General features: G+C 40.2%; 2 protein-coding genes across 2 annotated transcripts in view; both read right to left on the bottom strand.

The window, feature by feature from the left end:
* Window positions 1-7,710, bottom strand: part of bcr (BCR activator of RhoGEF and GTPase) — a 73,055-nt gene extending 65,345 nt beyond the window's left edge. Inside the window, exon 1 of the mRNA XM_056268279.1 lies at window positions 5,442-7,710. Coding sequence (XP_056124254.1) covers window positions 5,442-6,930 — 1,489 coding nt within the window. The 5' untranslated portion in view covers window positions 6,931-7,710. The remainder of the gene's footprint in view (window positions 1-5,441) is intronic.
* Window positions 7,711-11,382: 3,672 nt separating this feature from the next.
* atp2a2b (ATPase sarcoplasmic/endoplasmic reticulum Ca2+ transporting 2b) overlaps window positions 11,383-13,895 on the bottom strand; it is a 42,526-nt gene continuing 40,013 nt past the window's right edge. Inside the window, exon 20 of the mRNA XM_056268280.1 lies at window positions 11,383-12,938. Coding sequence (XP_056124255.1) covers window positions 12,669-12,938 — 270 coding nt within the window. The 3' untranslated portion in view covers window positions 11,383-12,668. The remainder of the gene's footprint in view (window positions 12,939-13,895) is intronic.

Raw genomic sequence — 13,895 nt, 5'->3', positions numbered from 1 at the left:
CGAAAGAAGGATCTGAAGTGCCGGTGTTTCGGCTACAAAAACCCGCCGAACTGATCCGAAACCAGCCCAATTTTTAACCACCCGCCCAAACCCATTTTGCCCGCAATTTTTGCAATGTCGCAGCAAGGGAAATGCTAATATTCAAGCATTTAGGCGATGGTTTAAGCTAGATTTTCCCATGGTTTGTGTTGGATAGGTATCGGATCATATTTTTTTCTCCCCTCCGATCTCCGATCTAGCATTCTGGGCCAGTATCGTCACGATACCGATGACGTGGATCGGATCGGGACATCCCTAATTTTAGGCATCATAGATTTTCTCACTTGGTAACAACTACTGAGAAAAGCTAGGCATCACACACTAAACTTTCAAGTCGCCAGCTTAGTGGAATGGTACGTGATGATGCGCTAGTTTATGATTGAATCAGAATTTTTTTTTAAATTCACGTCGGACATCAAGGAGACATTACACGTCACATCCTGATGAACCAAAATCAAACAATCCCGGGACACATTATCAGTGTATTTTCCAGAATATGTGTGAAAGGGGCTTTAGAGTGTTAACACCACAAATCACTAACTGAGTAAAGTGCCCCCCCTTCTCTTTTCCCAATTCATTCCTCACCAGGCGAGAAGGGAGCTAAAAGAGGGTTGTGAAAATTTTGTCTTTGCTGCTATTTGGCAGAAAGTCCTCAGACAACAAGCTCTCACTCTCTCTTTCCTAGCACACTGGGAGGCAGAGCCTTGCTGTACTGGCATTAATCCATTTTCCTATACATGTGATATTCTTTTTTTCGCACATATATCCCCTACTAATACTTTGCCATTCTTTGACAGTTTCTAATTAGAAAACACAACAAACAGCTATCTTTAGAGTAGAAATCTTATTTTCTGTAATACTGTGGATTCACAAAATCTGGCAAAGATTACAAAATTTACCAGCAGAGACACGTGGATTAGCCAAATATTCGGAGTTTCCCAATTCGCCTGAAATAAAAACCAAAAAACAACCTGTTTTCAGAATGAAGACCACAGTCATCGTTTCCACATACTCAGTATGCGTTCTGTTTTTAATTTTTACTTGCCACCAGAAAGCACACTTCTGTGGATCTGGAGTGTCTGTCTAAAAATAAGCAACTGGAAAGCCTGACCTCAACGTGGTGCTGCTGGACAATGCAAGCATTGAGCTGAACCCACACCTCCATTCCTGTCCACAGCTCTCTCTCAACCTCACCCTTTTAAAAGGCATTCAGATGTGACACTGCCCGGGTAACACTTTCATGGAACCTCATGACAAATCTTATATAATATAGGAAATATTTTCTATGAAGAGGCAGCAGAAGAGCTGCAGTACAGGCCCCTTTTAGCTTATCAAAACCATGCAGCCCTATGAGTGTAGTCTGATTCCTGAACAAATGACTTAAGTTATGACCCTGTTCATTTACAGAACAATGGCTGATCCAAATATGCATGGTTCCCTAGTATATAGTAGGTGAAAAGGTATTATGTCTGCATTCACAGTATTCATAAAACAGGTAAAATGTACCTGAAATGACCTACCCCTTTCGGCAAGTTTCTGAAGCATGCATCACTTTACTATCCCATGAGGCAACGGATGAAGAGTTGTTAATGGAAGTGAAGCAACACAACTGCCGCTGACAGGTCACATGACAAAGGTCAAATGTAGTACATTTATTCAAAGAATTTTCTAAATGCAGGCAGGAATGTAGTCTGATTCTAATGAACTAGTTTATTTTAGTCAATCAAAATCATATAGTGAAACAATCAAGTTTAGTAAATAAAAAATTTCTGAAACAATGACAATGATATCCCAACATATCTACTCACAATAAATTTTACATTTTCTTTTTATTAGCATATCCTCCGGCTCCCATATTCAAAAGTCACAATTTTCCCCTGCGCACTAAAAGAGTTTCCACACAACCATCCGTCCGTCAGTACCTGAAATCCCAACTTCACTGTAAACGTCATTCATGACTTGCAACCATATTCAACACAGAGCACAGCAGCGGTCTTAAGCCTCGTCCTGAATGACTGATGTTTTCTTGGGTATTTGTCTGAGAACTTTCTGTTTTCAGTCATCCCCTGCCTCTTGTTCTCTCCGTGACTCACTCGCTCTTCACCCCAAAGGACACTGCTGCTACTGATCTGTAAACCACAGAAAGACATTTCTTCCTGAATGCCTGCTTCAAAACGCCAGAGGACCATCGGGAAACAATTACAATTCTTGTTTACAAGGGGGACATTGACTGTGGGAACAGTCCCCAGGGGTAGACGAGGAAACGAGATGCATAAACCTCAGATGATTCTGTGTGCTGAAATAATGCTTTTTATTAAAATACTTCTGAATTGCAAAAGTAAAAGGATGACAGGGTTAGGCTGGGTTGGTGGGTGCCTATAAGAAGTATCTACTTCAGTAAAGGCTTGAAGATCTAATAAATGCGTGCAAACATAAGATCACACGTGCATACGCACACATGCGTGAGTTGGACTGTTCACACCATTATGCAATGAGAGCTTCTCCTATCTGAGTCTCAGCATCCCCCACATCTCCACTGAGGCGAGAGACAGCAGTTCAGTTCAGCACACCACACTACGTCCTCCTGCCTCCCTTTTCTCTTACAGCACTAAGGTATTGGGCCACTGGGTTTCATTCCTCTCCTTGGCAGTGTCCTTTAAAAATATCACATTTCTAAGCAGCAAGTCAAACTAAATAAAAAGGCAGACAGGATCATATAAGATAGAATCTCTTTCTTGGCAAGATAAGTTGCATACTGTCATGCTAATGGTAACCTGTGAGGCCTGCGAGGGCTTTCTTCATTAGATGAATGGCCGCTGTATTGATTTTGTTCGGACCAGCTTGATTCAGTGTTTAAGAGGAACGAAACTGCAAATCATCTCAAGATGAAATGTAAATTGATCCGAAGATAACTGATTGCATATTAAAGTAGGGAAGCATTTGCCATTTCATCAGGTTAAAGATCTACAGCTTTTTACTTCAATGCTCTCTGGTAACACTAAGCCATGCTTGCTAACTGTTTAAAATATGTGAAGTGGCTTTCAAAGTTATTCACATCGATTTTCAAGTCAGTATGAGGACAAAAGAACCTGGAGCATACTGGACTGTGCTCAGCTGGTGTCTATCCATCTTCATCCACACTCTGTGTTATCTCACTTTTGCACAAAGAGAATCTTCCTGGCATTTGAATGGACGGGCCGTGCCAACGCCCTCCGGGTCTGTCTGCTTCACACCAAAGTGCAATTCACCTCATCAGCTCAAAGCCTTTGGATTTCAAGCCAAATGTGACACATGACAGCGCCTCCCCTGTAGTCATTCTGATAGCTTATGATATCATTCTGCTTCTTGGTGAGAAACAGGTTAAAAGATACTGGATAACACAAGCAAAACATTGCAGTTCAAAGTTTCTAACACTCATGAAGACAGTCTAACATTCTAAATAGCAGCCAGGTGAGTCACGCTCATGGATATCCTTGTCTCTGGCTGAATCTTCTAGACACCTGCTTGTTAGGTAACAGTATACTGTACTGCTAGTCAGTAGTAAGAGTTCCTACTTCTGCGGGACTCAACAATAAAATGGTAAATGGTAAAAATGGACTGCATTTATATAGCGCTTTCACAGACCCAATGGCCACCAAAGCGCTTTACAATTTGCCTCACATTCACCCATTCATACACCGAAGGCGGTGTCAGCCATGCAAGGCGCCATCCAGCTCTTCGGGAGCAGCTGGGGTTAGGTGTCTTGCTCATGGACACCTCGACACTTGGTCAGGTGGAACCGGGGGATTGAACCACCAACCTTCTGGTTTGTAGACAACCTACATGAACCACTGAGCCACTGCCGCTCAGTCTGGAGAAACTGCCTGCTAGTCTGGAGCCAGTGTGATACAACTTCAGGATAGTTGACAGAACTGTCACTTTGTAGCTGCTACTAAAAATACTGTATTCATTTTGCGCATTAATTTTTACCCCTTCAAAAATTAGGTTTTTGTAAAAGTGGCAGAAATTGTGCCGAAAACTAAAGAACCAATCACTAATGTTTTGTATCGCATGCTATAATTTTCACAGCAAAATTGTGTTTATGAAATTATCCGTAAAATTACACTACCGTTCAAAGGTTTGGGGTCAGTATGATTTAAAAAAAAAAAGAAAAGAAATACTTTTATTCTGCATTATAGGACACATTGAAATTATCAAAAATAAAGACATTTATAATATTACAAAACATTTTTATTTCAAATAAATGCGGTTCTTTTGAACTTTCCAGAATCTTTTGAACATTTTTTGTTCACTAAAATATTTTTTTCTTTACAAATAAAAATCTGCAATGAGCTGAAAATTATACTGCTTATAAACATTACTATTTAACACATTTAGATGCTTTTTTGAGACTATCGCAAGCATTTTTGTAAATTCAACAAAACCTAATCTAACTTAGCCAGCTAGATAGCATGAGTCAAAATCTCTTACAACAGAAACAATTTCTGACACATTTTTTTTAATCATATTGCTTTATGTGGGCAGACACAAATCCCACAGAACAGTGAAATTGCTCACTTTTCCTTCTTTTGCCTACACTCGACTACAGAATTTCACAGGAGATGTATCAAGAGAGCTCCACCGACTTCACGCTCCATTGAAACTCACAGAAATTAAATGATTTCTTACTCTTTTTCATTACAAAAACCAAAGTCTGTTAAATCACTGCATTAACATACAGTACCATAAAAATAAAAGCAAGGTATTTACGTATGACCATTTTTATTCATCAAATAGGTCTTTGTCCTGATTGGGAGATTTCCACAGCAGCATGTGACATGAGTGAAAGCTCACGTCCTATACAAAGAAACAAACTCTGACACACACATTCTGACCTCATGATCATAAATTAGCAGTTTAGTTAATTACCTCTTTATATATGAGTCTCATCAGGCCGGATTAACTAACCACAGCAAGTGGCCGTCACAGTGTCTGACCAATACAGACAGAGCGTGAAACAAAAGTAGACAATAGCTTGGGAAGGGAAGTGCAGGAACTGACAGATGAGGGATTTAATGGAATAGCAAGCAAAATATAAAGGGATATAAAACAGATATGCTGACCAGTCAAGAATGCAGAAAAACACAAGATGCCCACTCATTTGCACTCTAAGAAGAGTGTGTCTGGCCAAAAGCATTGAGTTGCTATTATTCAGACATGCTACAAATTGCTACCTAGTGTATCAGATTAACAATGATGTCATCAATGATGTCATCTCTCATTTACAGCTTTACAGTATCAACCAATTTTGCTAATCTAAAACCATTCATTTTTGTTACATTCGATATTTTTTAGGAACCGCTTCACCTGTGGGGGTAAAAGAAGAAGAACAACAACATGAAAAAGTAATAATCATGACTTACCTAGATCTCCATGGTAACTGTTGTCATGGGAAGCCCGACTGGAAGCTATAGAGTCTCCATCGTGGGGCCAGATTTGTCCTGTTTTCCTTACGCCTACAATGGTGGCCTCGGACACCACGACATGTTGCTGCCGGTGCCGTTTCTGTGTCTGCGGTGTAGGGGGGCTGCTGCTGTCAAATGAGTGCTGAGAATTCTGGGAGTTCTGAGAAGGCGAGCGACTCTTCTCTCGGAGTGGGCGGCGGTACGCTGTCGTAGGGCTGGGCGACACATGACTGGACTGTCCCGAGGAGAAGTCTTCCTCGCTAGACGTCAGGTTCTCGTTGGAGCTGCAGTCTGGCGTGTAGCCGCCTCCTCCGCCTCCCACGTCCTCGAAACTTCCAGGCGAGTAAGACCTCCTGGGCCAGGTGAGAAGATGGTCGTCGCTTCCTACATGGTCCCTCATAGTGACCCTACCGTCACCACCATCTCCTGACATCATCCCTCCGACGTAAACACTAGTATATGGCTGGAAATCTGATGGCTGCCATGGTGGCGGTGGTGGTTTGGCCCCGTTCGGTCTCGCAGTGCTATAGCGAGGACTTGGTTCGCCGTCTTCATACTCTGCGTCATATCCGCAGGTGCTTTCAGTAGAGCGCCCCCTATAGACGGGCCTGGTGCGTAGATCACCTGCGACTGTAGCAAGGTTGCCCGGAAGTGAATGAAGTGACCTTTTGCGCTCCATCTGCATGGCTTGATTCCCAAGAGAGCTGATTTTGTCCGAGACCTCACGGTCGTTGACTTTTACTAGGCCCCTGTCATGATGAAACTCAACGTTGGTGTAAAACGGTTTCTCCTGGCCTGATTTTCCTTCGCTGGCTGAGTGCGAGTTGGCTCGTTTGATCCTCTCAAAGTTCGAACGTAATGCAGCCACCCCAAGCCCCATGCCCGGCTTGTCTTTCGAGGATGGATCCAAAGGCAGCTCCTTGTCAGGGGGTGGATGGGGCCTGCGAGGGGAGACTCCGCCCCTCTGTGTGGACGGTGAGAGTCCATCGGTCTCAGTGACTGGCCCTGCTTGGTGTGCCTCAAACGACGATTGAAGCTCCAATCCATCGCCATGGGAGGCTGACTTTCTGGCAGGGGGTGGTCGTGGTTTCACTCTGGTCTCCCCCACAGGCTGAAACCTGCTGCGCTCTGACTGTCCGTGCTCCTGTGCATGGAGATGCTGGGAATCGGCCCCAACAGCTTGTGGGTCCCCTTCTGTCATGTGAGGTGGCTTCCTGAAACCCCATCTCTGTCGGTCATAGCTCTTTCTCTCCTTAGCCAGCAGCGTCTGAAGGTAGATCATCCGGAAGCGCTCTTTGTTCACCTCCATTTCCAAACGTCTTATGGATGCTTTGCACTTCTCTAGTTCTAGTTCGATTCCCCCAACAGATCTTAGCTCCATCTTCGGAGGCTCAGACTCTGGAAACTGTGCTTTCCAGGCTTCAATGAAACCCACAGGCTCCACCATTGTGTTTTCTCAGGTTGAAAATATCAAATTGGTCAGAAACGCACGGTCAAGTAGCTCCAACTAAGTGGAATTTAGCCGAAGAAAAGCAAATATGATGAAAGTATGAAAAGTCGGCAGTTGCCCGTTCATAATAAAGGATATTTCTTTAATAACACTTAATACAAATGTTTACAAAACATATCGTTCATGATTTCCCTGGAATTGTCACTTGAAGTCTCAATCTTTCTGTACCAAAATTGTCGTCGTTGTCGAGTTGCTCAACGACAGAAGAACGACAGTTATTGAGCATATCGCGCGGAAACAATAAAGGCACGCGCATTCTCATCTCGCGCACCATTCCGACGAGACCACTTGCAGAATATCACGCGCACAAATCTCGGTCCCCAGCACAATGACAGCATCTGTTCTCCAGATCGCACGGAATAAACAAAATACTCCTTAAAAAGCTTTTCAAATTAAGCTGGTCGCCATAAACAAATCATACGGTCCGGTCGTGTATGTGGCCATGTATTCCAGTTTCCCTGCGTTGATAATGTGATATCTCTTTTATCACCATTATGCCCAAAACCCTTTGTGCTTACGTCTGTGTAGATTGAAGGTTAAAAAAATCACTCTCCTCGATTGTTCTTTTAGTTCCCGTTGATGAAATTCTCTGAAGACTCTCACGATTATCCCATTTTGTCGCGGATAATTAGACTGTGCATATTTGGTGAGTCTGCTGTACGTAATGCCTCCGTGTGAACGATACACCGCTGCTGCTGCTGCTGCTGCAGGAAAGGGCGGGACTACGGCATATGATTGACAGCTCTCCCAGCATGGGTTCGATTTAAAGAGACAGGCTGCTTCACCGCATAGGTCAGGGAGATTGTAGTACCGTATGTGTGTGGCGTGGTTTAAATATCAGACGTTTTACATGCGTTAGGAGGAATGAAGTCTGAATCTGAAACTGAGTCGCGTTTACATACGCGTGCAGCCTTTTTTAACTGTGAGAGAAGGAAAACGCACAATACTGTATTGAAAATATTATTTGCTTTGACATGCTGTCACTTTTTGTAATGTCCTTATTGCACTAAATATAATTCATGTTTTCTTTCAGTTTTTCTTTATTTATTTTTTACATATAGATCGATAAAAAATTCGATTTCACGAGCTGTGGTTCAATCAGCACATAGGCTAATGCAACAGTGTCATTTGCAAAAATAAAACCTTCCGTGTCTCGTCTTTTTTTTTTTTAATATTGCTATTGTCAAGTCAAGTCACCTTTATTTATATAGCGCTTTGTACAATAGGCCAACATATTGTTTCAAGCTTTACAGTGATAACAGGGAAATTATGCATTTCGGCTGTTGTTCACCTGAAGTCAGTTCAGTGCTATTGTCAATTAAACAGATTTTGGTCACTGGTTACATAAAAGATGCAGCTGTGTTTACAAGAGAAATAAGATGATGTCATTGTAATTGGACCATATTCTTTAGCTACATTTTGTCTCTGACGCCTTCAAGTGTTCAATATTAGACATTACAGCCGTAAGGGACTGCTTAGGACATCTCTATACTCAAAATGGCCTGCTTTCAACAAACACAGTTATTTATTTATAGATTTTACGGCAACTCATACGAATGAATGGCTTATTTGTTTATTTTAGGGCCAAGAACAAGTGGCACATACAAGTGGCACAGTTTTTTTTCTGCTGGCCAATGGCACTGATTCAGGTAATTTGCATAGTGAGTAATAAAATAAAATCCTACTCCATCATTTAATATATATTTTAAATTTATTCAATGGCTTTTCCTAACAGATACACGTGGAGAAACACAAAGCATGAACATCAGCATTGGTCAAATTAACTGCAGTTTATTTGTAAAATGATGTGTTTAATCATATCATACATTTAGCAGCGATGTACACAGGAAGTTGCTATATAAATATAGATCAAATGATTTGGCTAATTACAACTGAAGGCATGCATTATACTATATAATACATGTATATAAAACTATGACAAGTTACACAGAAAAAAAATGCAACAAACTCTCCTTGCATCAGCAATAGGCAATGGTAGACATTGTCATGCATGGTAGAAGACTGATGCTGCTGCTGCTGCTGCTTGCTTCCATACACACTTATTATTCTCATCTCTCTGTCATGTATTCATTATTATTGAGTTTTATTATTAAGTCCACTCTGACATGTCATGATCTGCAGCGCAATGGTGGCTATTTTCTCTGAACTGCACATTCAACATGCAGGTTCTGATATTCAGCAAAATGAAGCCACTCAAAAAAGACATGCACAACACAGAAGCCTGAGGTTTCCCAACACAAGCAGAGGCAGATTCTACTTAGCATTAACTGCCAAAAAATACAGATTTAAAAAAAAAATGTTTTATAATTAAATGGAAATGCTAAAGTGCACTAAATAAATATTTAGCATATAACCAAGTATAAGGTGTAAATAATTGTCAGTATGATTACTTGATACAAAAGGCAACATTTAAAAAAAAAAAAAAAAAAAATGGCAATAGTGTTTTCATTTGACTCTTATTTATGCCAACATCCAAGTTCAGTTCCTGAGCAAGTCAGACCACAGTGTACGGACCATTCTAATAAAAACTAATGGTGAGGTCTATTCATTTCATTCAAAGACAAGACTGAAATTATATGGGGTAAAGGAAACAATCATGCTTGAATGTAATTTGACCATCAAGTAACAATATATTTCTTATAAAACATCATATATTGCAGTGGAATGTACTCAAGCTGATATGGCCATGTGTTAAGTGCAGCTGTAAACAGCCGCAGTCGTCGTAGTAGGAATTTAGCAGTTACATAGCAGGGTTGGTCCATTGTCAGAAAACTTGAGGCTTCGGATTGTTGTAACGTGTGGTGAAAAGAATGGAGGAATGTGTAGTGGCAACGTCAGTGACACTTTCTTAAAGGGTCAGTTCGTCCAAAAATTACCCTCATGTCACCCTTGGTGAAAATAACTTTCTTCTTTCCTCCAAACATATATTAAAAAATATCTGGTTTCTTCCAAGCTTTATAATGGGAGTGAATGGTACCTGAGATTTTGAAGCCCAAAAAAGCGCATCCATCCATCATAAAAGTAATCCATACAGCTCCAGTTTTTGTAAGAAAAATATCCATATTTATAACTTTATAAACTATAATCACTGGCTTCTGGTAACAGCCGTTCGCAAGTCGAGTTCCGGCAGAAGAGTGACCTCTGACCTGACGCATTATAAGCTTAGTTGAGAGTAGACGCCTCTCACGGTTCAAAGAAATAAGGCTGGGTAACAAACTCAAGCTCCTCTTCTTTTATATCGAAATTCTCCTACATTTCTCTTTAAATATTCTCATTTAGACTTCTAATTCATGAACAGTTTTGTTTTGCTCCATCCTCTGCGCCTCCACAATCGTCAATACGTCATGCATCGGGTCAGAGTTCACTCTTCTGCTGGAACTAGACTCGTGTACGGCCGTTACCGGAAGCCAGAGATTATAGTTTATAAAGTTATAAATATGGATATTTTTCTTACAAAAACACATCGCTTCAGAAGGCCTTTATTATCCCCCTTGAGCCATATAGATTACTTTTATGATGGATGGATGCCCTTTTTTGGGCTTCAAAATCTAGGGTACCATTTACTCGCATTATAAAGCTTGGAAGAGCCAGGATATTTTTTAATATAACTCCAATTGTGTTTGGCAGAAAGAAAAAAGTCATATACCCCTAGTATGGCTTAAGGGTGAGTAAATCATGGGATCGTTTTCATTTTTGGGTGAACTAAACTTTTAAAAGAAAGACCACTGAATGCTAATTAAGGCTCGTTCACACCAAGAACGATAATAATAAAAATACTATAACGGCACCAAAAAACGATATAGTTGGAATCCCTTTCAGAACGATAAAATCATTGACAACCAATCAGAAACCGCCCTGGTTTAAAGAGCTCGAGCATTTGAAGTAGCAGACAACAAAGCTGCAGCTCGCTTAAATAAACAGAATGATATCATCCGCTGGTGTGGACGCTACAATTATCGTTATAGTTATCGTTCTTGGTGTGAACGGGCCTTAAGGGAATGTGCATGGTTGTTTATTAAAATACTGACACCAGAATACCACACCATGGGCATAGTCAGGGACATGCATCCATTTCAGCAAGCAATTAGTGTGATGCTATGGAGAAACGCCAGAAAGCTCTATTTAATGAAAAAAAAAAAAAAAATTTACTTTGTACCGTTCGGGTATATGTGTACAAATATACAGGCCGTCTTACCAGACTGGCTGGTGAGGGCCGAACAAGAGGCTGCTTCACAAGGAAACCCCTCTCAGCTGTCAACCTTGTGCTCAGCTATGTAACTAAATCTCTGTACATTACTTTCCTTTATTCAAGTATAATTGCTCTTAAAACTTGCCGTACTGCATTGCAGGAAGGAACAGACCAGCTAGTAAAATGAAGACACGCATTTTAATTCAAATGGTTCATGAGTGCATTTTCTTAAAAGTAGAAAAAAAAGGGAGCATGAAACATTTTGGTTTTGCATTGTAAAATTCATGTTTTGAATGCAACACCTAAACCTTTGCTTGTTTAATTTTCTACTTGTTTATCTCTGACCCAAATAAACGGTAACATTTACATCTTTTGTCCAACCCACCCCACCCCACAACAAAAGAAAACCTCTAAATTAAGTTAATGCAAGTTCATTCAATTATAAAATACAGTGAAAACAAACACACAAAAAAGAACTTAAAACAGATTGGTTAGGGCCAAAAGAATCTGAGTTTTCAAACAGAGGCACGCCTCATGCAGTAATGTGTACAGGCGGTGTAAAGCTAAGTGTGTGTGTGTGGGGGGTGTGGGAAGCAACCAGAGAGAGTCTAATCTGACAGTCCTGAGGTAGCTGTACTCTGCCTACTGCAGAAAAACTGGCTTTACTAATCAAACGTGTCAGGTAATAGTGGGAACAGAATGTATCACCATAAAAATGGAAGTTATTACACATAGGGAAAGACATACAGGTACAAATCATAAATGAAAAAACCACACAAAATGCATGCGAAATACAGAACATGCAGCTTTCATCTGAGGATTTGACCATGAAGCATTCAAACGTTCAGACCCATACTCTCTTTCCCATGCTGCTTTGCAACACCATGCTTGTCCATTGGCTCTGAGCGATGTTCACGCCGAAGACACAAAGGTAAACATTAGTAAACAGTTCTTCTGTCTTGTTCTCTTTCTTTCTCTTTTCTACCCAACCTACTCTACTCTCTGTTAGCAAAATGAACAAATAAGAACAAATGAACCATTGCATAAAATAGTGTTAAATGTCTGTACACAAGCACTTTTCTCAATTCAGCAATTTGAACACATGATATGGGGGAAAACAAAGTGGATATTACCATTATTGTTACTGGTTTGAAATGAGACGAGACAAATGATTAATTTAAAACGCAATAACAAAAGAAACCAACAAGAAGACCAAAAAGAATATTAATGGTCACTAATACTTGAAGACTTCAGGTCTGTATGGTCTCCTCAAATCACCAACGGACAGTTAAAAAAAAAAAGAAAAAAAAAAAAGAAAAAAGTTATATTTCTATCTTAAGGTTATTTTTGTGTTAATCCTGTCCTTCTCGTACACATTCGCTGTTTGCGGAGGCACACTTTAAACGCACAACCACACATACAGACACACGTACACACCATCTACACACATCAGTGCTCATTTCAGTCAAGACCAGAACATTTCAGCCAAGTTAGTGTCAATGCTGTAGAGCCACAGCACCAGGGGGAGTGAGAGAGCCACAAAGGGCCAGGAAATGCCCTCCGTGCAGGTGCTGAGTGAGCAGGCCATGCCCTTGGGCTTGTCCAGGTCTTTGGGCTTGTCCAGGTAGTTTCTGGCTGCAAACTTGAGCAATTCATCCAGCAAGATGACGGGCAAGGAAATCTTCAATACCATAAGCCACTGGGTCACGTTCAGTGGAGTGATCTGGAAGATTATCTGTAGAGAAAGCCCAGGGTAGAGTCACTACACAAACATTAGGGATGTGCCCAAAGCCCAATTTTGAATTTGGAAAGGCATGGAAAGTGAATACCGCATTCTAAAGGAACATGGTTAGGCTAGCTGTGGTAGTCGGTTACATTACAGTACATTAGATTTCACTTAATATGAGAAGACAGCAATTAGAGCTGACTGACAGGATGATGGCAGAGGATTTGGTGCACAACTGATCCTGAGCATCATTGACAAACATCTTATCTTGTAAAATTAGAGGTCAGAACAGCTGCTTCCTATACAGAGAGTACGCTTGATCACGAATTTGAAAGCAACGGGAAAAAGCGATACCACGCATATTGATAGAGGCTCTTTGATGCCCGTAAATTGCATACGATATAATTACTAAGCTATATAAAAGCGAGAAAATGCAAAAGCATTGAAATATATTTTGTTGCTTATGATATTAAACTATTTAAAGATAGAAATACATGCATAATCGCTGAAATTAAATTTATATTTATTTTACATAATATTTACTAAATTGGAAATAATATGAAAATAAGAAAAAAAAGTAAACTTGATAATTTACAAAGATTTATCCTTAGTTTAGATTGCTTGATTCTCTAATCCTATTGTAGTATTTTCTTACAAATAAAGAAATGTTAAAAATATGAATAAAAATAAAGTAAACAGTAACCAACCATGGAATAAAAAAAAAATAAGTGCAACTTTCTTACACAATTCTATTTCCCCCCTCTCAATTCGAAGTTTATATCACACAGATATAATTATACAGACAAATAAAAACAGCTACAGCACAACAACAACATTGTCTGTACATTCTTTTTACGAGTTATAATCTTGGAAATGCAATGAATTGTGTGATATAAACTATAAATTATATAATTCTTTCCCCCCCCCACATAATTGTGAGTTTATATCTCACAATTTTTACTTTTT

Source organism: Rhinichthys klamathensis, unplaced genomic scaffold, assembly GCF_029890125.1.
Source record: "Rhinichthys klamathensis goyatoka isolate OS25496 unplaced genomic scaffold, OSU_Roscu_1.1 h1tg000270l_1, whole genome shotgun sequence".
NCBI lineage: Eukaryota > Metazoa > Chordata > Actinopteri > Cypriniformes > Leuciscidae > Rhinichthys > Rhinichthys klamathensis.
The sequence above is the reverse complement of the archived record's forward strand: the minus strand, read 5'-3'. Positions and strand labels throughout refer to the sequence as shown.